The sequence below is a fragment of the Gallinula chloropus genome (assembly GCF_964237585.1).
Source record: "Gallinula chloropus genome assembly, chromosome: 27".
Taxonomy (NCBI): Eukaryota; Metazoa; Chordata; class Aves; order Gruiformes; family Rallidae; genus Gallinula; species Gallinula chloropus.
Genome location: NC_140112.1, coordinates 1001686 through 1026829, shown reverse-complemented (window position 1 = coordinate 1026829; position 25144 = coordinate 1001686). Strand labels below are relative to the sequence as shown.

The window sequence follows — 25144 nt, the reverse complement described above, 5'->3', positions numbered from 1 at the left end:
ATTGAGGTGCACTACCAGGATCAGATTGAAAGTGTGTTCATACTCAGGGAAACTGTGAACATTTCAGTGAGGTGTGACTTTTAGTGAATACAGGAGCACAAACCTGCTGCAGAGGGAGTTACTGGACAAGAACAATCACAGTCTCAGCTTCTTCTCACCGCTGAATCACTAAAAGAGCTTTAAAGCATTTCCACCACACCATAACTACCCTCTATCTGGGTAAAACAGCCCAAGTCACATGTTGACAGACCAGAGTGTCCTCTATGCTCCCTGGCAGGTCCTTTTCCCACTGTGACCCACTTGATGGAGCCCCTTCTGGGTGGATATTTTCCAGTTCCTTGCATTGGTGCTGGTGGCCTTTTCATCATGACACAGACATGGGAAGCTGTAATTTCAACATCCTTTACCAAGACAGTGTTCCTTCCTTGAAAACTTCCCTCCCCTCCCTTCCATGCTAAGTGACAGTAATCTCTGCTTTAATTGGAAAAGAAAAGGAAGAAGGGACAGAACATCCTTGACAAAGGAACTAATGACTCAAGTGCTGGGAAGCCTGGGGCTCCCAAGGGACTGTGCAGCTCAGAGCATTGATTTTTAATGACTTACAGAGATTGGAGGTTTGGAAGATCTCTCAGTGCCTCTGCAGGGATGCAACTCAGCTGATTGTTCTGCAACATCCTATAATTAGAGAAAAAGAAAACTTTGTTAACAGAAAAAAAAAAAAGCCTGACAAAATGGAAGAAGCTGAGCTGGGCTCTGCTGCAAAGCTGGAGGGGTTGGAAAGCACCATATTGGTCACCTAGGGCTCCAAGCAAGCTTGCAGGCTGCTGACAGATGAGCTGCAGGCCAGGCTGGTGGAGCACCCTGCAGCAGAGGGTCCCAGGGTGAGTTTGGGGTGGCAATGGGGGATGTGACCATGACTATGCCTCTCCACTGCACTTGAGCCTGAAGAATCCCAGACACAGATACAGGCTGGGAGAAGAGCTCCTGGAGAGCAGCCCTGCTGGGAAGGACCTGGGGATTCTGGTGAATGAGAAGCTCTAACATGAGCCAGCAGTGGCTTCTGCAGCTCAGAAGGGCGATGGGATCCTGGGCTCCATCAGCAGAGGGGTGGCAGCAGGGACAGGGAGGGGATTGTCCCTCTCTGCTCTGCCCTCGGGAGGCCCCAGCTGGAGTCCTGTGTCCAGAGCTGGGGCCCCAGGACAAGAAAGATGTGGGGCTGTTGGAGAGGGGTCAGAGGAGCTCCGGAGATGCTCAGAGGGCTGGAGCAGCTCCCCTATGGAGAGAGGCTGAGGGAGCTGGGCTGGTTCAGCCTGGAGAAGAGAAGGCTGTGGGGGGACCTCATTGCAGCCTTCCAGTCCCTGAAGGGAGCAGAGGAACAGGAGGGGAATGGGCTTGTTAAAGGGCAGAGACTGGCAGGACAAGGGGGATGGAGTGAAGCTGAAGGAGGGAAGGGTGAGATGAGATATTAGGGGGAAGTTCTTTGCAGAGAGAGTGGTGAGGGGCTGGAACAGGCTGCCCAGAGAGGGGGTGGGTGCCCCATCCCTGGGGGTGTTCAAGGCCAGGTTGGATGGGGCCCTGGGCAACCTTGTGTAGCTCCAGGCCTGGAGGTTGGTGTCCCTGCCTGTGGCAGGGGGTTGGAGCTCTGTGATCCTTGGGGTCCCTTCCAACCCAGACCAGTCTGTGATTCTGTGATTCTATGTGCATCTCAGTCCAGGGTAATGCCAGTGCTTTCAGGTGAGTTGTCCTGTATTTACAGCTGTGTAAGACATCCTCCTCCCAGAGCACCTCAGTGATGGTACCTACGCAGGGTCTGTGGAAACCAGCTGCAGGCAGGTTTCTCATTCAACTTGTGGGACAGTTACAAACACAATGGAGGAGGAACCTCTCCACAGCCTTTTGCTGAGGGACTTTGCACACTGGCATGACTTGAAGCACACTGGCATGACTTGAAGCAGCAACTGGAGCCACTGTGGGGAAAAAACCAAACCAGCCCAGAGCCTTCAGAAAGAGCAGGTGACTGGAGGTGTTGGGCTGAATGGGCCAGACCCAGGAGCATTTCTCAGACATGGAAGTCAGCATATGGCATGAAGAAGGGCCATGAACATTGAGGTAACTACAGAAGTTGTTGGGGAGGAGAATACACTGGCTGCCCCTTCCCCAGGGGTGGGTGTCTGACCAGCTGTAGTCATCTGGGACCAACATAACCCCTGGGGCTCCTCATCCTGCACATGGTTTTCTTCCTGCAGCCAAGGTGTGCTGAGGGATCCAACACAGGATCCTGCAGCCCAGTGGAGAAGTAGAACAATTCAGGCCTGTTAAAAATCAGAGGAGGCTCAGCTGAATGACAGTGACAGCTTTAGAAGCTCGATTGGGGTTTTGGTGGGACCTCCACTGGGTCTCAGTGGCTCTGAGAAATCTGTGCTCAGCATTAGGGTTCAGCAGTGGAAGTATCTGGAGTCAGTTTGAAAGCAAAACCCATTGTCACACTACTGCTGGATCCTGCTGCCTCCCAATTACTACAGTTCCCTTCTCCAACCAGCAACACAGACTGAGAGGCTTGCCAGACCACCATCAGTGTGGACTGGCTCCAAAACGAAGCCATTTTGGTGCAGACAAACAATATTTAGGAAGATGCTTCGGAGACCTCTCAAACCACTGGAGTGCTGGGTAGTGGTAGTTTCCACAACAGCAGGGCAGCTGGAGGAGTTCTCAGACCGTGGGACTGGGACCCAAAGCAGTGCTTCTCCATACTGCACAGAATTAATCCACTCATTCATTGTTAGAACATGATACAGAGAGCCCCAAAATAGTTCCAAACAGGGAGAGGTAATTTTCGAAGGACAGGGCCACCATGGTGTGAACCAAGTTCTTCATTCAGCTTTGAGCTTAGGAAAACCCCAGCTCTGCTCACTGAGAGCTCAGGATTGGGCAGGAAAAGGCATCTTGCATTATCCCTCATGTCCCAGGGTGGCTTTTCTGGTATTAAAGGCCCTGTCAGGCCCCTGGTCACTGCAGTCAATCCCTATATGTCATGAGGATGCAATCTATAAATGAGGATACAACCTACAAACACAAGGCTAAATGGCTGGTGCCACCTGAACAATTTTGGGATCAGGAGAGGTGATTCTGCCCCTCTGTTCTGGTCAGACCTCACCTGGAATGCTGGGTCCAGCTTTGGAGCCCTCAGCACAAGAAGGACATGGGCCTGTTGGAGAATGTCCAGAGGAGGCCACAAACATGATCCAAGGGCTGGAGCAGCTCTCCTGTGAAACCAGGCTGGGAGAGCTGGGCTGGTTCATCCTGGAGGAGAGAAGGCTGTGGGGGGACCTTACAGCCCCTTCCCATCCCTGACAGGTGCCTGTAGGAAGCTGGGGAAGAACTGGGGATGGTTTTAAACTGGAAAAGGGGAGATTTAGGTTGGGTAGTAGGAAAAAGTTCTTCAAAGGAGGCTGGTGTGTCACTGGCAGAGGTTGCCCAGAGAGGTGGTGGAGGCCCCATCCCTGGAGATATTGACTCAGGGTGACTGAGGCACAGTTGTGAACCTGGACCTCAGTCCACAAGACACTACACCACACTGGCCCTATCTTTTCTTCACCTGCTTTTGCTTCTGCCTTTCCACCAGCTACTGGCTCCAATTCAAACAAAATTCCTGGCCTTCATTACCTTTCCTACTGAAAGCTGCTGCTTCCCACACCTTGGTGACAACCTCAGTCACAGCACGACTTCTGGTGCCCGTGGAGCAACCTCACCACCTACTCAGACTTCTCCTCACTCTGGCTGGTGCAGCTTCTCAATCTCTGACCACAGTTTTCTCTCTCCAAGCAGCTGCATCACTGAGTGGAGTCCTACAGGACTGTGCTGGTCCATGAGCCACTATCCCATGCTGTACCAGGCCTTCTGGGCCAGCAGAGAACATGGATGAACGTGAGAAGCAAAGACCATTCAGTGCTCAAAACAGGATAGTGCATGACAACCTTTGGTTGGCTCTGTTCAGGTGGCCACACTGGAGCTTGCAGACACTGGAAGATGTGGCCACTCAACCTACTCCCCCCAGCAGCCTGGCTGGAACCAGAATAAATCACAGCTCTTCAGAGGTCACGTTTTATTTTCAGAAGAAGGACTTTTTTCCTTTTCTTTTTTGGCAGAGTCTAGTCCTGAATGACCAGAAAAATCCTGGGATCAGGTCCCATCACACCAGGATCCTTGCACAAGACACTCTCAGCAGACTTACAGCCCTCAGAGGTACAGGCCTGTGCATGATGAAATGTCCCCATCTTGGGAGGCTGAAGTGACTCAGCCACCACAGTCAAAGGGCTGTTATTGCTGGAGGCAACTGTGCCTGGAGCCCGTGCACAGGGATTAAAGACATTCCAAAGTCTGCACGCTCCTCTTCCCTCCCCATGGGAGCGTCTCTTGGATGTGCCCCACCATTCTTTTTGTCTCAAAGGCTGCCTTGGGATTCCTGAAGTGTCCAAAGCCACCTGCAAACCTGTCATCCTGGGGCAACATGGCTTTTTTTACTCATGTTTTTTTGGGGTCTGGTCAGAAGCCAGGCTAGTCAGCACCTGTCCTGGACCACATGGGGGCACTGGGATTGCAGGGAAGAGATAAGAGGGAGCAGTGGGGGTGAACACTGGGTAGGGTCCACCCAGCCAGGAGATGTGGCATATGCAGAGCAAGGTTGGTCATGCCAGGCTGGCTCCAGCCTACCAGTTGATGGAGACCAGCTACGGGCAGCACTGGGGCAGCGTGTGGGTGGGAGTGGCTGCAGGCAGCACTGGGTCACCACACTTGTGCAGGCAGGTGCTGGGCAGCCCTCACACCACGGTGCAGGCAGGCTCAGGGCAGCACTGGGTACACCTGCCCACGCAGGCTGGTTGAGGCTTGCTGAGGAACGGAGGCACTGGGGTGGGCCACCCCAGCTGGCTGCTGCAGCTGCAGGGGCTGCAGACAAGAGGATGCACCCAGGCATTTTTTCCCTCCACGTTTTGGGGTGAGGCAGGCTCGGGTTGTGGTTGTACTTGGAGTCTGGTGTGGGATTCCTTCTCTGCTAGTAGGTGCTGCTGTTACTGCTGCAGCATCTTCAGCCAGGAAGAGAAGAGGTCTGGCAATCCTTGTGCAGCAGAGAGTTTGGTGAGGGATGTGTGTGTAAGGGTGGGATGCAGTGTGAAGCACATGGCCAGTTGGGATGGATGCTCTCTGGGTGATGGAGCTCCAGCTAGGCCACTCAGAGATAAGGGGCATCCAGGCAACTCAGGAAGGATGGGGCCAACTCAGGTCTGGGAGGATGGGGAAGTTTCCAGTTTTCCAGGGACTCTGATTGAGCAGGATCCTCTGCCACCCTGGAAAGCTCCAAGACTGGACTAAGGAGTTAATTTTGCAAGGGAAGGACCTTGACAGAAGAGACAAACTAGTCTATGGAACTAGTTTTCTAATGATCCTGGGTGTTGAAGTATGGACCCAGGAGCATCAGCCCCCATGGGGACAGTGTGAGTTGGCCATGCTGCAGAGCAGAGTCCCTGGAAGAGGTAAAGTCTCTTTGCAAAGGGGATGTACCCATCAATTGAGAGCAAAGAGCACCAGCTACCACTGCTGAGCATCCATTGCTGTCAGTCTGTGCTCTCTGGAGGCCACACCTCACCTTGCCTTCAGCTGGGGGCTGGCTCACTGCTGGATGCATGAAGACCTTGGCACATTTCCCTGTGTCATGAAGTTTTATTGGTAGTGGGGCATCCTGGCTCTTCACTTGCTCTCTCCCAAGTCTCCACACACCTGCTTCCCCTGGTGTACCCCTGCATGGTTTCTGCACCAGCCTATCTTCATGGCCACGTTCCAGGTGGTTTTTGCACAGTGAAGCAACCAGAGGAGGCAGAGCCAAGAATCTGGTCCTGCTTCCAGTACCTCTGGGATTCACTCTCAGGGCAGGGAGAGGACCATCTGCACAGGCACGTTTGTGGAGGAGTTCCTAGGATGTTTCCCATCACTTTTTAGCTTAAGCTCATTCTCTGGATAGACCAGGAAAGCACCAGCCCCCTTGACAGCCTAAGATGCACGTGAGAATTTTCTTATGGACATGGACATCACCACAAGTAGCTCCAAGGACCTAGCACATTAAAATTAACTTTTGGACCTTGCTACCAGCTTGTCTCCTTGAGGGACAGCCCTGTCACTGGAGGTAAGATCTCTGGTCCTGCTGTGAGTCTGCTCCTGGCAGGCTCAGCTGGTCATGGTTAGTGCAGCCCTTCCCAGCTGCAGCCATGCCTGTCACCTGCCAAACCTCAGCCAGAGGTTTGCTCTGTGACAGAGCATCCACATCTATAAATGCATCTATCCTGACTGGTGCCTGGTGCCACCTGCTCCAAAAACTGCTAGTCCTGTTTTCTTCCTTACTGCAGGAGCTGCTTGTCCTTAGAGGTTTATGTCCATCCTTACTCATCCCTCCTTCAGGTTAAGTAATCTCAGTTGATTCACTGTTCCCCAAGTTCATCATCAGACCCCTGATCCTTCTCACTGGTTTAAAATAAAGCAATTTGGTTTTCTGTTTCACTGGGCTGCAGGATCCTGTGTTGGATCCCTCAGCACACCTTGGCTGCAGGAGGAAATCCATGCACTGGGTGAGGAGCCCCAGGGGGTTATGTTGGTCCCTCTCTGTGTGTGTGCCAGCTGTCTGTTCACCTGGATGAGCTTCCCCATCCCAGTGGGCTGCAGACAGCACCCTTGGGATGGATTCACTGTGGCTGACACTTCCCTTTCACGAGCATGGAAGGAGAAGCAGGGCAACGATCATGGAGTCATCAGGGCACAGCCCACAGCAGCCACATGAGCCTCTGTGGGTGATGGTCCCTCCTTGAGTGATGTTCCCTCTGCTTCTGAGCCTTGCAGCAGGCACCATGCAGGCTCTGGGTGCAGCAGTGAGGAAGCTCATGGTGCTCATGGCCTGTGCCCAAGCAGAGAAGGTGATGAGAAGATCACCCAGGAAGGGGAAGAGGGGGAAGTGTTCTGAGAGCAGCAAGATGACAGGAGTGGAGTTCAGCAGAGTGGTTAGAGGAGAATTAGGAGTGAGCAGAGCTGGGATCTGAGGCTGCCAGAGCATCTGGGGCTCAGACTGTGCCTTGTGTGCACCAGGGCACTCAGGACCACTTGTGCTGCCCACAGACCTGCTCTGTGCAGGAGATGCAGGATGAGGGGCTGGGCAGAGGGAGCCCCTACAAACACTGACATTCCTACGCTGCTTCCTGAGCCTTTGCTCTTCTAAACCAAACTATTCCAACTACATCCTTCTGCCCCCCCTGTAATTTCTATTCATGTCTCCCCTCAAGGTGAGGATCTGGCATCTCCTTGTCCATGTGACAATTGTCCTCTGGCTGCTCTCCTGCTGCAGGAGAGGTCCCAGATGGGACAGCATGTCCTGGCCAAAGCTTATGCAACATCAAGAGGAGCAAAAGCATCACAGCAGCTGTCTGGGTGCTGGTCAATACCCAGCCCAACAGCCTGTCTCATAGCTGTCAGAGCCCAGCACCCCCAGGGAAGCTCAGGGTATACCCCAAAGGACTCACCAAGTCCTCTTCTGGTTTGATTTTCAGGAGCACCAGAATGCTTCAGTGTAAACTTGCTGCTTTGCCTCTATCTAAAGCAAGGAGACAGGACTTTCCTCCTTGTTATGTCTTTTAATACCTGACATCCCAGGTCTTTTAATACCTGACATCTTTCCTGCCTCATGGGCTCTTCAGATTCCCTCTCCAGATACCTCCTTCATGATCCATGCTTTTTTTGGTGGATATTGAAGTGCAGAGGAAAGCACAAGACTGCAGGAGTGGTTATACTGGTCCTAAGGGAGCAAGGATCTGATTTACAGGGCGCAGTGCAGTGAGCAGCTCCTGTCACCATGAAATGCACTGCTCTGCACAGGAGCTTCATGGCAGCCCCACAGGACATGGGACATGACTGGGGCCAAGCAGATGCTCCCCAGTTACCTGGCACAGTTCTGTGTGCTACATGAGGCAAAGCAGTTTACACCCATTTACAGCTGGTCACCCCTATCCTATAAATCCCTGCAGCTCCCACTAGTTGCTCTTCTCAGTTTCCAAGTGCCTGGTCTCATGGAGATCCTGGAGCAGCCAGCTTGCCCAGCTCACCACGGTGGTCTTGCCCTCAGAAGGCTTGGATGGGATTGGAGAAGAGGGAACTGAGACATGGCTTGGGAAGAGGGTGAGGACTTTTGGTCACTCCCAGTGTGCAAGGAGCAGGGCAAGTGAGACTCTCAGTCTCTCTCCAGGCTCTGCTCTCCACCCCAACCACAACCAGACTCTGGGGGAAGGTGCAAGGTGCTCTGTGCTGGGAAGGAACACCATGATCCCAAGCTCCCTTCCTGCCTTAGCTTTTCCAGTCAGTAAAATGTCAGTAATATTTCCTTTCCCTATGGGAAGTTTTGGTTTATGTTATTATGCTGCCAACGAGGTGGCTGTGGAAGGCACCCTGCATTCACACTCCTGTCCTGAGGATGCAGAGAAGCCCACGGCTCTTCAGCAAACCAGTGCCAGGAAGGACACTTGTTCCCCATGGTCTCTGGGGAGATTGAGCAGATCTCAGAGCACTCTCAGAGTGAAACAGATGATTGTGAATGATTGCTGCTCCTGGGGGGTGCAGGGATCCACAACTGCATCTCCCAGTGACCTCAGCCTGTGGAGCCAACAGTATTGTTACCAAAAGCAATGTGAGCATCTCCTACAGCAAGAGCACGTGACATCCCAATGGGTTCCTGCAAACAAGCCAGGAGAGCATCAGAGCTTTTGAAAAGTCTAATGTTCCCAGTGAAATGAGGGCTGCCAGCACACCTGCTTTTAGGAAGCAGGAACTTCTTTAAATAAGATGCCCATAGCAGGGCCTGGATCAGCCAGGCACTGTGAGCATCAACCCTTCCTTCCCTGGCCTTGGATCTGGGCTGCTCCTCTGCATACCTCCACGGGAAAGGTTGGGGTGTTAGAGTAAATTTAAGGCAGGTCTGCATCCAGAGGGGTTGGTATGCCAGCCCAAGTGCCACCCTCTGTCACTGCACACAGGCTGGCTGAGAGCAAAGCAGGTTATCCTGAAGCATGGGGACACCAACCCTCACAAGACAGCCTGGAGCAAGCTTCTCCATACAACCACTTCCCAGCTGAAAATGCCCTGATCCTTCAGACCTCTCCTCCCTGTGGCATCACCCCTGAAAGACTCCCTCCTGGTGAGGCATGACAGGTGTCCTGTCTGCACGTGGGTGGTGGGGCAGAGGGAGCAAGTTCCTCTTCTCACTGCAGCCCACGGCCAGCGTGCTGGCTCTGTAAGGGAGGCATCACTCTTGTTCTCTGCATCAGCAGCTCCCTGGGCCTGACACAAATAGAAATTGATCAAAAGCGGCTTGAAAAGCTCCTGTGTTCCCTGAGCAGAGAGTTCCTCTTCTTGAAATTGGGTGGGAGAGCTGCGGTTTTCTCCTCAGTTCCTTTGATTTGTTGCCTAATGCAGGGGATGGATAAATCTCTAAGCCCTGAGATTTAGGGCAGGATTCATACTTTACATCTTCAGAAGACGTAGTAAACAGCCCTATAGTCTCTAATCCCAGGAGCAGGTTTGTACCTGCTCGCTCTGTATAAACTGGACCAGCTACAACAATTTCACATTGTGGCTGAGTTCAAAACATCCCCTTGGGGATGAAATGTTTATTGCAGAAGATTTTTAAGATGGTTCCTGAAAGCAAGAAAGGGACTCCCACCTCTACACCCTGCACAGACCCTGTGGGATGGAGACGTGGGTACAAAACCCAGTGAGGCTACACAAGCAGAGACCTGGGCCCAGAGGAAAATGCTCTGGGAGGAACTTGTTGGTAACCTTTGTCACTTAGATCTTCCTCACCAGACAGTCAGAGATGGGTGGCTGGCCCTCAGTGATGAGGAGGCTTTCCTTGCCCAGGGCTGGCAGTCCCCAGGCATGGCCTGATGGTCCAGCTGCACATCTCCTGTCACCCCCATGGTCAGGCTGGGCTCAGGCTGGTCAGGCTGCCCAAGGATCCCACCCTTCCCAGGGGAAGGTCACTACAGAGTCCTGCAGAAGCATCTTGGCCCACACAGAACGTTGTAGCAAGGGCAGGCTGGTTGCAAAGAGGCATCTGAGGTGGACAAAGCACAGGAGCTTTCCATGGCACCTGCCAGAGTGAAGATATCTGGACCTTTGTGTTGCTTTGACCCAGCCCCAAGACTCTGATCAGAGAAGATGGGGCCAGAAGATGTGGTCCAGACCCACACTGGGGAGATACCACACTGGGGCCTTTAGTGGGTTTTATGCAAAATGTGAACCTCTGCAGATCCTCCTGTGGCACACTGGAGGTGACATGTTCCAGGTTGGCTGTAGCTGAAGTGAGGAAGCAGTGTAGGGGGGACGGGTGTTCCTGGGTCCTCACTCACCGAGGGGCACGTTAGCCAGGGTGGGTTTAACAACTGACACCATGATTTGCATCCCCCTCTGGGGGCCAGTGGTGAGGGGAGGGGAGGAGGTGGCAGGTGGGGGTGGCTCTGCAGAGGGCAGTGAGTTACTTACAGAATCTTCAGGCTGTAGAGGCCAGAGAAAGCTTCCCCTGGGATCTTGGAGATCTGGTTTCCAGAGAGGCGTCTGCAGTGAAAAGAAGATAATGACAGTCCCTTGTCTGCAGAGGTTTAACAACTGGTGCATCTCACCACAGTTCCCTTGGGAAGGAGGCTGCAACACCTGAGCCATGGTCATGTGCTTGGGTAACCTCTGTGTATCACCTGCTCCTACAGCCTGGGGAACAGGCAAAGAAAATAATAGCTTATTATGCCTGCTAGACCTGAAACCAGGGTTTTCAGCATCAGTGACTCAGCTCATGGCTCAGGTCATTCCCTGGATACCTGCAGGAGAACCCCCTCCACAGAAATTACAGCACAGACTGCCTGTGAGATGGACCTCTGCTCAAGGGCACCTACAGACCCTGCTCTACACCAGACACCTGGCAGTGAGGGTGGAACAAGGGCAGAGTGGCTTTCTGCTCATGCATAGTCCTGGGAGGACCACCCCTAAATGATGGATTCTTAGCTGTCCCTTTTGTCTGGACACAGTCTGCTTCTGCATCCTGCAGGATCTCCTCTAACTTGTCCATCAAAACTCAGTGCCAATTGATTTGTTTCCACTCCCTCATTCCCAGCCCTGATCTGACCTTTGTGGTCACAGCTAAGACCCAGCTCCTTCAACACATGAGTGTGGTATCACTGCTGTGAAGGGAGACCAGAGAAGTGGGTAGAGATGGAGACTATGTGTAGGTGCTACAGCAGATCCAGCTCACCTCAGTACAGCTTCCAAAACCAGGACAGAAAAGTCAAAAGTGGTTCTCTGATGAGTTATAGCTGGACAAATATGTGGGAAGACAAGGATAGGGACAATGTGGCCTGGGAAGGCTGATGAGTGAAGATGAATGTGAAGGGATGAGAGAGGAAGACAAAGTGAAGAGCAACATCACAAAGGAGAGTGGGACATGGAACAAAGAGCAGGGGCACAACGTTCAGAACTGGCTGAGAGAATTTACCCAAGGAAACCTGTGGGGTTCCCCCTTGTACAGCAGCATCTGATCAGAGTACTCAAATTTTATCAAGGCCCAGATCAAGCTGGGACATTAACAGGGATTCAGACGTTTCACTGACATTGGGAATCGCATCACTGTCACCGTGACTTTCACTGATGAGGACAGTCATCCTGAGGCACCACCATGGGAGCCCGTGGTGGAACCAGAAATAAAGTCCAGGGCTCTCAAGTCTGGGAGAATCTTAGGAGAATCTTATTCTCCTGTTTCTCCCAAGAGGACAAACATGGACCAAGTCCCATTGCCCATCAGCCAGAAATCATGAGGACAGGTTCAAAAACCTGATCAAGATCCCGAATTACTACTGCATTAGTGCTTTGCTTCCCAATCCCCACGTGGTCAAGCAGAAGCCAAGGCTGGACTTCTCCACAGTCACAGGGTAAGAAACTTGTCTGTTGGCTTTGAGGTCCCAAAGGAGACAGACTTGGAGGGGATTACACCTCCCCAGAGGAGACACAGAACATAATTTGTGACCAGGCTCATCTTCACTCCCCCAGAAAGACCACATGAAGGTGGTCACAGAAGCTGGTGATCACGTTGTACTCACTGAGCACTGACAAAGCTCATTTCATTTTAGGTGTTTTCCTTGCAAAGGAGACAGGTGTCGTGGATAATCAGTGTGATCCCAGCTGGAAAGATGCAGTGAGGACTCTGCAAAGGTCATGGAGAGGATCTGAGCTGTTTTGGGGGCTACACTCACTGCTGGCAGAGCAGCCATGAGTGGATGCCCAAGCTTCTCCCTCCCTGATTCTCCCTTTGGGAATCTAGAGAAAATTGCTCCCATAATTAGGTTTCCGACAGCATAAACAGCACAGGGTCGTTTCTTTAATGTGTGTGAGCAGGTTGTAACCTGCCTCTCTGCAGCATGCAAGCTGCCTGGCAGGCTGGGCTATTTGTCACTTGGGGGCTGTGATTTGGGGTAATTGCTCCTTTTGATTGCTGATTTCCACATGGGAGGGAGTGTTGTCCAGGAGGCTGTTGTGCTTGCCTGGAGGGGAGGGGTTCCTGCAAGGCATCTCCAGCCTGCCCTCACCATCTGTCCTGCCAGGCTGAAATTGCTCTATGGGGGGGCTGTCTGTCCTCACCTCCCTGGAGCTCCTGTCTGTCCAGTGCCTTCACTGGCAGCAGTTCACATGTATTCACAGTTAAACGTGCCTCTTGACTTGTTTCCTTGTAGCTCTGCACCTTTATGTTCACCTTCCTGGGTGTGTTTGAGTGCTTGCCAGGTCCCTAAATGGATTTGGGACCTCCAGGATTATCAGAAAAGGGAGTGTGGAGCTTGGATGGAGCCCAGGCTGGGGCCCCATGTGCTGGTGGGATATGTGCTGAGCCAGTTTGTGGTATCACAGCACCACGAAAACAGAACATGAGTGGAAAAACAACTCTGTGGGAGATGTCCTGCTTTCACTAGGCACCATCTCGGGGTGAATTTAGAGGCACAAGGCATCCCCAGCCCCAGGAAGGGCAGCCATGCCTCCCTGTTGCTGCTGCTTCCACCCTTGTCCCTCTCACAACACTGAGACTGTGCTGCGTCCCTGGCTCACTTCTGGCCTCTGTCTCTTCTCTCTCCACCTTTACCTCCTCCCCACTTCCAGTGCAGCCCAGTTCCTCACCCCAAGAAGTGAAGCTCCAGGCTGAGCCATGGAGCAGGCACAGAGAGGCACCAGCTTCACCTCTTGAGGCAACTGCCAGTGCTGCTGGGGTCCACGCTGTGCTCTGCTCACTTGTATGCACACAGAGGCTGGGAGGTGGGAGATGTCTCTGTTCATGCCCCTAGGCTGAGGTTTTGCTCTCCTGGAGGGATGTGGCAGGGATGTGCACACAGGGTCTAGAGGTGTGGGCTTTGGAGGTTTGTTGTACCTCCCAGGACAGGAGCTGTGTGATGCTGTGAGCAGTAGTCAGGTGTCCCAGGCCAGGGAGCAGAGCTGTGACATCTCTCTGAGTGCAGGTCACGAATGGGTAGGTCTTGGGGTGCCCTATCCAGCAGGAGGAAGAGATGCACACTTCCATGCTGTTAGCCAGCTCATGTAAGAGAACCAAGCTACAAAAGGCTCCCTGTGTGTGACCCTTCATCTGTCCGTGGTCACTTGGCAATCTGACTAGTGCTTGGCTCCCTCTGTCCCTCTCACTGGAGCTCCCTCCCAGCCTGGCAGACAGGCACACAGTGAATATATCTCCTGAAGCCAGATCCCACAGGAAACCCACTGCAATGGCTCCTTCATTTCTGTTTAAAAGGGAACAGTAACATTTGAAGTGATGCTGCCAGGGTGGCTTCCCCTGAAGCAGCTCTTAAATTGCTCTGTCTATGGAGAAGGCTGAAGCAAATAACCACCCAAGAGAGACTGAGAGGTGACATTCCCTTGTGCCTTAAGCATGTGGAGAGAAGAGGAGCTACTCTTGCAGGGGTGAATGTCTGGGCCACAGCACACAAGCTCTGCTCCAGGCCTGGTCAGGTGTCTCTTTAGGACAGGCAGACTTGGTTCAGCTGCACGCCCTGCCAGAGGGAGAGAAAAAGCTCTGGATTTCAAGTGGCTGATGGAAGAAGGAGAGAAAGGGCAGGTGGAAGAGGAGGGTGGAAGCTGGAGTTTGCTGGCTTGCTTTGGAAAGCTCATGTGTTCGGTGGATTTTAGATCCTGCACCCCCCCCCCCCTCCTCCTTTCCCACTCCCGTGACTTCTGGGAACATTCCTCCAGGCTTTGATCTGCATTCCCAATACACTCCAAGTTGGAACAAACTCATGGTTTACCACCTCCTGGTTGCTGCAGTTCAGTTACCACAGGCTCCCACTCCCTCCTGTATCTTGGGCTCCTTGGTCATGCTACAACTTCCATGGCACGCCCAAAGGCTGTTTGTTGGGCATGATCGCTCATGTCATGTGCTCAGGCAACACTGTGATGCTCTTATCACTCACATTAGGAGGCAGGAACATTGCCCATTGGCAGGACAGGACAAACATGTGTGTCCATATCCCAGTGGAATTTTCCCCTTGCCAGAGCTGTATTGAGCATGTCAGGCTCCCCCTTTGATCTCCTGCTCTGGTTCATTTCTCAAGCACTAACACTGTCAAGGCAGAACCTGAGCCCAGATAAACTCTTCACGCTCCTGTCTAAACAGTGTCATCACACCAAGGCTGTGCCATCCCCTGGGCACACAGGGGACCAAGGGCCCCACGTTAGGCTGGGGTTTGTTCTCGTGCTGGTGCAGAACAGGAACGAAGCCAATGGAGTCCTGCAAGTGAGAACATGGCACATCTGAGAAAGCAGCCAGGCTTGGACTCTCCCTTCCCACACAGGAATCTGCAGCTGATCCTAGGCTGGTATCACCTGGAGCTTTCTCTAACGTGGTCTTTATGGCCTTACTCCATCCCTGAGGCTCAGACTATGCAGGCCTGTTTCTGTGCTCTCTGTACCCCCACCAAATGCCTGTTCCAACTCGATAGGTTGATGGCATTTCTTTCTTTTGTTTATGCTCTTCAAGCCAGTTCTCAGCCCACACGAATGTTCATCTGCAAGCTCGTTTGCATTGATTTGCCAAGTAAGATTTAATAAGGCACAACTCCTTCATGAACAACCCAAGACAGGACACTGAAAACCTTCACTCCACCCCCCGGTAGTATAAACTGTCAAGGTTTTCAGGGGAGGTTTGTTCCCCTCAAACCTTCAGAGCAGTTTTGACTTTTGGGTCTACTCTGGGGTCCCACTTGGGGTACTCAAGCACAGAGCTAGTCATTTGGAAGGCAGTTTTCAGGACAATTGGGGCCAGCTATCCCCACTTGCAGGGATTTTTCAATTACTGAACAGTATCCCCAGACTAAGTGGAGTAGAAAAGGAACTGAAATCTCTAAATTTTTACCACATTTTGAAAGTTACTTGGGTCCCTGCAGTATCTTGGCTTAATTTTGCAAAGGGCATGATGGAAGACCCCTTAGAAGCCCTTCTCTTCTGTCCCCAACTGCACCTTAGCCAACATCTGCCTCCATGGCATACCAGATTGCACAGGGATGATCTTTGGAAGGCTTCATCTGAGCAATTACCCTTTAACCGTCTCTGTGCTTTTGCCCATCTATTGACTCTGTCAACCAGGATGTCAGAAAGTCCTGGGATAGTCCCCTTGCTGCTAACAGGTTGCAACCTGCTGCTTTCTCCAACACAGGATAGCCATGGTGTCCAAGCATTCAGGGGACCTGCAGCTCCTCACCCACAGCCATCTGGAAATGGAGAGCTGTGTCAGGCAAGACACCTACCAAAGGAGCAGGGATGCTGCCTCTCAGCACAACAAAGCAAGGTCATGGCCCTACAAGGATTTATCTCTCTCTCTCTCTCTCTCTCTCTGAGAGAGACCTCTCCATCCTGCAATGTCATAGGAACCCACTAAAGCTGCTCTCCTGGGAGCACCCTACTTCTAGTCCAGACATGTTACTGCTCTGCTCCAGGAAAGGCTTTTCACCATGGTGCCAGCACACTTGAACATTGCCCAGAAATGTCAGCACCCTTGTACACAGCAGAGCTATCACTCCAGAAGGAGTCATGCCCCAGAGCCATCCTTACTGCAGTGCTGCCTCTTACAAGAATGGGGTTTCATTGGAGTGCAACCCTGTGCTGGGCAATACCCCCAAAGATGGATGTTTCCAGTGCCTGGGAGCTGATGTAGGTAGCAGTGGGTGCTCCAGCACTGGGCAGGGGGCCACTGCAGCAATGCTGGTGCTCTGCAACCCCTGATGCCCACCAGCCCTTGCACCCACACTGTGAGGGGAGTGAGAAGGAGGGGTTTCTCCCTGGTGCAGGGGAGGAGGAGAGGGCTGCAGTGCTCACAGCATCCATGCTTCCATTTCATTCCATTTTGCTTCCATGCTGTTCCTTGGACTCCCACCCCTTGAACTGCAGGAGCTGCCTGGGAAAGGGAACAGCCTGTAAGGGGAGGCTGTGGTGTGGGTCCTGAGCTTGCTCTGCCTTCAGCAGTGCAGAGGCACGGCACTCCCCGTGATGGTGAGTCCTGCTGCCCTGGGGGCCTGGGAAGAGGCAGGTGAAAGAGCCAGTGGCTGGGAAGGGGTCTGATCTTGCCGCTGTGCCCCGAAGCAAGAGGTGAATGGCAATGAACACCTGCCTTTGGCTGCAGTTTCTCCTCTTGGCACCAAGTGCTCATGTTTGGATTCAAAGCCTGGTAACAAAGCCTTTGCCGGTGAACACATTTCAACATGTTATTATTCCCAGGCTGGCTTTCAAGATCCTCTTTCTATTCCTTCTGTACTGATTGCTCTTGTTTCTCTTGGCTCCCAGCTCTGGCTTTTCAGGCTTCATTAACTGGAATTTATTAGCAACTTTAAACAACCTTCCTGCTGCCAAAGAAAGAGAGAAAAGAAAAAAGAAAGGAAAAGAGAAAAGAAAAGGAAAAGAAAAGAAAATAAAGAAGAAAAGAAAAGAAAAGAAAAGAAAAGAAAAGAAAAGAAAAGAAAAGAAAAGAAAAGAAAAGAAAAGAAAAGAAAAGAAAAGAAAAGAAAAGAAAAGAAAAGAAAAGAAAAGAAAAGAAAAGAAAAGAAAAGAAAAGAAAAGAAGGAAAGGAAGGAAGGAAGGAAGGAAGGAAGGAAGGAAGGAAGGAAGGAAGGAAGGAAGGAAGGAAGGAAGGAAGGAAGGAAGGAAGGAAGGAAGGAAGGAAGGAAGGAAGGAAGGAAGGAAGGAGAGGGAAGGAAGGAGAGGAGGAAGGGAAGGGAAGGGAAGGGAAGGGAAGGGAAGGGAAGGGAAGGGAAGGGAAGGGAAGGGAAGGGAAGGGAAGGGAAGGGAAGGGAAGGGAAGGGAAGGGAAGGGAAGGGAAGGGAAGGGAAGGGAAGGGAAGGGAAGGGAAGGGAAGGGAAGGGAAGGGAAGGGAAGGGAAGGGAAGGGAAGGGAAGGGAAGGGAAGGGAAGGGAAGGGGAAAGGGAAGGGAAGGGGAAAGGGAAGAGAAAGAAGAGAAGATGGGATGGGACTGGTAGGGAAAATCACTTTGCCAGGACCACACAGTGAGTAAGGAGTTAGAGCTGGAGAAGTGCTGGTGGCCTCAGCTGTGCCCCAAGCGCAGTGTTGCCTCCTGTCCCTTGTGTGACATGGCTGGCTGGGCTCCACAGGGGACCAGAACCAATGCAGAAATGTCCCATGGGTCACAGCCTGGATTGGCATCATGGTGTGGCTTGGGTGATGGCTTCATTGTCCTCAAGACCCTCAGGTGCCACCTTGCTCTGCCTTGTTCCTTGCATGTCCCCACCCAGTGTGGGTGAGTGCAAAGGACTGACATACTCAGGCTGGTGTGGAGTCACTGAGCTCCACAGCAGCCTGAAGAATGTGCAAGAAGGCATTTTTGTCCTCAGGTGCCCACTGGACACGTGCTTCATACGTGCATTTTTGCAGCTTGCTTTCCCCTTCCCATTTTCCTGCTTTCCCTTTCCCACTCTGTTCCTCGGCTGAACCCCAGCTCCATGCACAAGCTGAGCCTCCAGTCCAGCTGCCTCTGGCTTTTGTGAACCTTCTCAAGGAGATGGTGCTAAAGCAGAGGCACAGAAAGAGGAGGAAGAAGTAAGAAGTGTGAACCACCAGCTCTACTGGATCTAACGAGAGGAGATCAGCAGAGCAGGAGAGGGGGACTATGAGGAGCTCATGGAAGAGGCAGAGGAACATGGACCTTCTCTGACTGTCAAAGATGAGGGTTACAGATGACATTCATATGTGTTTGGGGGCCAGGGGTATCAGGACTTTCTGGGCTGTTTATGAGCATTAGGCCAAGGGAAACATGTCACTAAAATATAACATTTTCAGGGGACCTGAAAAGGACATTTGAAAATCTGTGTTGAATTTGGCAAATGGCTTTGCTGAGGAATCTGTTAATGCCCAAGCATCTTCTTTGCAATAAAGCAAATATTTGAAATACCCTTTTCTTTCCAAGTTTGACCCAAAGTAAAAAAGTAAAATTTAAGAAATATCCTGAAAAATAATGCAACTCTTTCTCTTTCAGGTTAAAATAACTTCTTTTGGGTTGACCAAAGGCCCACAACATGTTTTGGTTCACCTTGAATTGAATTATGCAAATTTTATCTTCAGTTGCTCCAGCCTGTTACTCATCCAGTTTATCAGGGGAAGGTAACAGCACCTGAGACAGGCTGGAGCCTTAAGGTCACATGAAATATCTGGAGATGAGAAACCTGCTGAAAGGTTTTGATCTCCCTGAAGATGGGCACTTGCAGCAAGGATGAGCTGCAGCAGAGACATCATTGTCAGCCCTTCTCTGCCTGGAGGTCAGGAGGCCAGTCAGGCAACTCTTCCTCCTCCCCAGGAGGCATGAACACTGAGATACTTGGGTTGTCCCTCATTGCTCAGAAGGGTTTTCTGGTCTTCCCTCAGTATGTCCATCATGGGGATGCAGGCAGAAGGCTTGGTCTCCTGTGCTACATGCCACCCCAGCAGACTGAAGGGCATCTCTCCTGGGTAGATGAAATCTGCAGAGATTTGAGCTGTAAAACTTGAACAAACTTCTCTTGAGGGCATGTAAACAGCCAGCATTTGTTTGCTTGGTTCTTGTGCACAGCCTGGCACAGAGGGTGATCCCATCCTGAACGTCATAGTCCTGACATGTTTTGGGATGAAAATTTGCTAAAGATTTAAGTGAAAAGGGCAGTTTCCATTTCTCCTCCTAACTGTGATGGTTTTTCCTAGTCAAAATACCTCTGCTTTCCAAGGGAGGACTTGTGGCATTTTGAACCTCTAGCAAAATTTTCTCTAACAGCTTCCAATTCTTTTTCAGATTTTCCTGTTTAATTTTTTCCTCTTCTTCTGTGTTGTTCATAATTATTTTTGGCTGTGGGAAGCTGGCTACTTTGGAGCCTATGAATATTTATTCATTGCTGGTGGAGACTGTTCTGCTTGTACATGACGTAATCAGGACATGATTGCTTGCAGCAAGACAACAGGTAATTGTGGACACATACTCTGTGCGTGGAAAGCTGTACCATGAATGCTTTGGGTGTCCACACCTCAACATAGATATGGACACAATGGAAAGAGAAAGGGTGCAAGGTGGATGCAAGGTCTTGAAAAATCCTCCTCCTTGGGGAGCTCTGGCTCCAAAACTAAGGAAGGAACAAAAAAATTACTCCTGTTCAGTTGGTAAGTGAGTAATGGGGAGGGGAATTTGGGTAGCTGGGGTCCTTACAAGTCTGATGAATAGAAACTGCAGACAGATGAAGAGAAGTTGCAAGACCATTTGAACTTAAAAACCTATAGTATGATTTGGTAATTATGAGATTTGACCTGTGGTGGGAATAATGGATGTTGGTATCTTGTCTGGTCTCCTCAGGCAAGACTGAATGTTCAGAAAAGTAACTTTGTCTTTGTTTGTGTGTGTCCACATAGGTGTGTACACTCATCTGCACACTCTTCCATAAGTGCACAGACAGACAGGGCTTTCTGCTCTTGGCAGAAGTGCCTGGGCATGGCCAGGTTGGATGGGGCCTTGGGCAACCTTGTGTAGCTCCAGGCCTGGAGGTTGGTGTCCCTGCCTGTGGCAGGGGGTTGGAGCTCTGTGATCCTTGGGGTCCCTCCCAACCCAGAGCAGTCTGGGATTCTATGGCACACTGTCACACTGCACCATCAGTTTAGACAGGTCACTGCAGCCTGTGCACATCACTGGTGTTACACTCAGTGCTGGATGCTGACGATTCAGGGTGGCTCCAGTGCAGAACATGTGGGCTCATACATCCAGGAGATGAAAATGCCTCTCTCTGTTCAGGACAGCACAAACACCTGTCTTGTAGGAAATTCTGGCATTTTGGAAGATGCCATTTGTGAAATGTTGATGCCACAGATGGTGGTGGCTGCAAGAACTCATTCAGTAGCATCAAAGTGTTTCACTTGGATTAAGCTGCAGTGTTACATGTACAGCAAGTTTACAAAACAGCCATTAAATGCAGCATTAATATTAGTATTTCATGTGATCTAATAACAGTGTTTTCAAGATACTGTGTTTTCCAACAGAAGCTGTTGTGCTGAAAGCAGCAACAGCCTGAGAACAACACCCGAGGTATTTCTCATGGTCAAGTGGAATAAGACAATGCAGGTACAATTCACCCACACAGAAATGGCCACCCTCAACATTCTGTCCCCCAGGCTCCTGTTTTTGGGGCTCCCAGGAGATTCCAGTGATTCCTAATGCCAGTGGTTAACTTTCACACTTCGGGAAGTGGTGCCACTCCTTCACTGACACACTGCCACGTGCTGGTCCCTGGGCATTGGGACTGTTGCTGCTGTGTGTGAGTGTGCCATGGCCACAGCACACAGTGGAGCATGATGGGGCACCTCAGCCTTTGGGACAAATTTATTTTGCTTTGATTTCCCAGGCTCATTGCCATCTGAATTACAAAGTGCCCAGCAGCTTATGAGCCTCTAGATTTCAGGAGGCTGGGAAGAGGATGCTGTATGCAGAAGGGTGACCAAAGGTCCCTGTGTGCTGGGGGTGCAGTGTTAATTTTTGCATAATGGATTGGTTCCTCTTTAATCTTGGCTTTTGGCACATGCACCATCTCAGCCTAATGGTAATGACCTCATCAACCCCCTGAACTAGAGTAGCAAATGGACCTTCTCCCAGCATGCAGCCTCCTTCCATCTCAGCCTATGGCCACAGTGAGGATGTTGGGGGTTGCTGCCAAAGCCAGGGGCACCTCCCCAGTGTCCCATCACCACCCCAACCCCACTGCTCTGCCCAGTGCATCCACCTCATACTTACAGCTCCTCCAGGAAGCGCAGGTGACGGAGGGTGCTGGGCTGCAGCCTGCTGATGTTGTTCATGCTCAGATCTCTGGTGGGGAGGAAAGACAGAAGCCTCTGATCAGTCACACAGGGGTGTGGACAGAATAAACCTCAACACCAGGCTCTGTGTTCTCTCTCTGCTGAGAGGGGATACAAGAAGCCCAGCAAACAGCATTTCAGGATTAGTGTTTTCTCACAGCCCAGGCTCTGCCCACAAAGGGATGGAGTAACCAGAGAGGCACTTGCTCCTTCAGGGTGCTCTGAGCTCCTCCAGGATTTGGACATTTCCAAACAGTACAGGCAGTATTAGTGTCTCACAGCTTTTGCAGAGAGAACAGGAAGCCCAGTGATGCTGGAGTAGCACAGTGTGTCCTCAGGCCCAGAAGTATCTCTCTGTGACTGCTCACACCAGACACCACAAGGGGCTTTTCAATGGATTGACAGATGCTTTTGAGGGAAGTGTGAGCCATGGAAGAGGTACATCCCACTGGACAGGCCTGCTCTACTGGGAAAACTAGAGAAACTAGAGAAAACACCAGGAATGAGGGATAGAGGTTGGCTCTGTGGGTGACAAACTCTGAGTTTATGGAGTGGGAGGACCGGACTCTGTCTCATTGGGCTGGTCTCAGTCTTTGCCATCTCCAGCTGAAGGCTCATGTCCTGTCTCCTTAGGGTCTGACAGACCCTCACAGAGGAGACTGTGCCATGATCCAAGGGGTCTGCTGAGCCTTCAGCCCTTCCTACATTAGGGAGTCACTGTGAGCTGTCATTATCTTAGGGTGTGAGCATTGCAGTTTCATGAGCCCTACTGAAGATAATCCTGGAAAAGTTTGGGGGTTTTCTTTACAATTTTCCCATCTCCAAAAAAGTGGTGGAAAAATCCCCAGAAGACCTCTGAAAATTCAAAGTTATCTTTTCAGAACGAATGCAAAAAATAAAGTTACTGTCTGCATTGCTCTGTGTCCAGCCCTGCATTCTCTATTTGGATCATCCCAGGATACAATAGAAGGGTTAAAATATTACTTTGTGCTGCTTCTATTTTTATTTTTAACTCCCTAAGGGCAGTTGCTACTTAGCACCCATTAAAGCATCTTTTTTCCCTACATCAAAGTGTCTCCTGTTTATGTTGTAATGAATCGGTCTGATGTTTTGACATGTTGTGAAACAATGTAAAAAGAATGAAAAATAACGTAAAATGAAAGGTGATGAAACAAAACAGAGACCTGCAGCATCCAGGATCTTGAGACTCTGGGGAGTAGTCCTGCAGTTGCTTCCTGTGGCGGTGTAGAGAATAGTCCTTTCTCACCACAGGAGACACTTTTCAAATTCACTGAGCTGCATTTTGGGTGCCCAGCCCATTCCTAGGGATGACAGGGACAGACCCCTGTTCTGCACCCCTGGGCAGGAATGGGTTGCAGGGATGGAGAGACCCTCAGCATCAGTCCTACCCCGCAGCATGTCAGTATGTTGCTGGTAGCAATGGGGAAGTCAAAGATGTTTTGACCCCTTCTTTCCTCCCCCTTGATCCACACCCTGAAGAGGAACAAAGCACACTGGTTTCTGAAGAAATCTTCCAAAAGGCAGAGAGGAAATAGCATTATCCCATCACTCTGATACCCTCACAGATCCACCTCGCGTGGCTGCTCTCCAAGAGCCCTGCTACCCTCCTTCTCACCCTCTTGCAACCCTGAGGCTCCTGGAGATGGGCAGGTCTGAGGGAAGGGGCTCTCTCCCACTGTCTCTTAGGGAAGTGAAGAAAAATGCAGCCCTCATTTCTAAGGCTATTACATTTTGGGTCATTCTATTTCAAACTCACTGGTGTCTTGGGTGTTTTGGGTGTTTGGATGCTCTGGTGGTTTGAAGTCCTTCAGGACTTGAGCGCAGCACATCCACATCCACACTCCTGATACTGAAAAGGGGAGGCATGTAGTGCAAACCCTGGTAGTGGTCTCCTAACTAATGGACAACAAGGCAAATATGAGGCCAATGAGCAAGGTGTCTCACAGGGGCCTCACACCAGCTCCTCCAGAGCAGTGGACATCACACCTTGCTTGATGTTCCTGGACTCACCATGAGTGATGTGAAGATAGCATGGGGGGGGGGGGGACAGTGCAAGGGAAGATGGTGTGAAGGAAGAACAAGTTCCCCCAAGGGCTGGAAATGAACTTCCTGACCACAGGCCTGGACCCAGTGATTCTGCTCGCCACAACCATGCAGAATGTTTCTCCACAGGCTTTCTGTCCATGCTTGTGTGAAAGCTGAGGCACAGGATTCTTGCCTGAAGTGTTGTGGGAGTAAGTATTTGACTTATTACTCATGTAGAAATGTTGTTGACTTGTTGCTGTGTTTTCCCAAGCTCGTGCTTTTCCTCTTAGTAAGGCTGCTTGTGTTATGTGCATCCTCAGTGCATGCAACAGTGGAAATGCTTCCTGTCAGAGTAATCAGAGAAGCTATTTATCTATCCAAGTGTTTGAGGGTGGTTATTTCAATCATTTAGTTGATTTTATAAGGAACCCATGGTATTTGAAACTTGGATTATATTTTTTTTAAACTACATCTGGGATTAGGGATTGATGGATTAAATGGGTTAGGGATTCTTCTGACCCTTCTCAGCTTTGTCAATGACTTTGACTTTCCAAAAGTAGCTCTTTTGAGTGACTAGCCTCCAGCAGGGTCAAACAAAAGTTGGGTCACTCACATCTAAGCATGGCTATTGTCATGTGCACTGGAGAAAGCACTACCAAGATGGGGACTGTACCACAGCAGGCATCATGCACAAAGAACATAATGCAGATCTCAAAGACTAAAAAGACTAAACTCTAAAAGGAATTAGAGATGGAGGAGAGGAAATGGGGTCCTGCAGCCTCACCCAGAATAGGACAAGCAGAGGAGCTGTGCAGATTCTTGCCTCTGCCATGCTGCATTGGCACACTGGGACAAGCCATCCCTCTCCTGTCCCAGAGCTCCCCTGTTCCTCTTTCCCCAGTGACTGGCAGGTCTGTCCTCTGTGCAAGCTGTCAAATAAATCCAGGAATCCTTTTAATGTCAATTCATTGTGCATGGCTGTGGTCTGAAATGCTGACAGCAAGGTGAACTACTCTACTACTCCTGGAACTGAAACTGTTCTGGTATCACCCCCACTTACTCATGAAGTCATGTCTTTTAAGGCACTAAGTGTTGAAATTACCTATGCTTTCAAATGGCACTGCACCAAAGCCATCATGGCTATAATTAGTGTGATTTAACACACACAACCCCCACCCCCCCACTAATTCTAAACATTTATCGTAAGCATTTTGAACTTGTACCTGCAGGAAAACTGAGACACAGTTCATGGAAGCTGAGCTCATGTGATTCAGCCTCAGACCTTACAACTCCTCTGGCCCTCGAGGGGTTCCTTCAATTATTTGCTTTGATGTCGCCTTCTTTCATGAACAACCTTTGATTGCTCACTGATTACCTGATCTTCCTTACCAAAAACCGATGTGACACACACACATGCTTTGGCTACCCCAGAAGGGCTGTCTGCCACGCTCTCTACCGGTGCTATGAGATGGTTACCACAGTATTTTAGTTCAGGGATCTTATACACTTTAAAATCAAAGGAGTTTATCTCTGGCATAAGTGCTCAGGCAGGTGGAACACAGGCCGTGGGGCTCTGAAACATGGAGCTGTGGGTTCCCCTGTGGGGAGCAGCACAGTTGCAGCAGACACTGTCCAGGTCTGGTGAAGCACTTGCAGGACCCTCTAGAAATGTGTG

The 25144-nt window shown here is 50.8% G+C and overlaps 1 protein-coding gene across 1 annotated transcript in view; it reads right to left on the bottom strand.

The window, feature by feature from the left end:
* The window catches only part of LGR6 (leucine rich repeat containing G protein-coupled receptor 6), a gene marked incomplete at both ends in the record, with an annotated part of 132027 nt that overhangs the window by 65440 nt on the left and 41443 nt on the right, over positions 1 to 25144 (bottom strand). The window contains 3 exons of the mRNA XM_084275806.1: positions 604 to 675; positions 10567 to 10638; positions 21362 to 21433. Of these exons, the coding sequence (XP_084131932.1) occupies positions 604 to 675; positions 10567 to 10638; positions 21362 to 21433 (216 nt within the window). The remainder of the gene's footprint in view (positions 1 to 603; positions 676 to 10566; positions 10639 to 21361; positions 21434 to 25144) is intronic.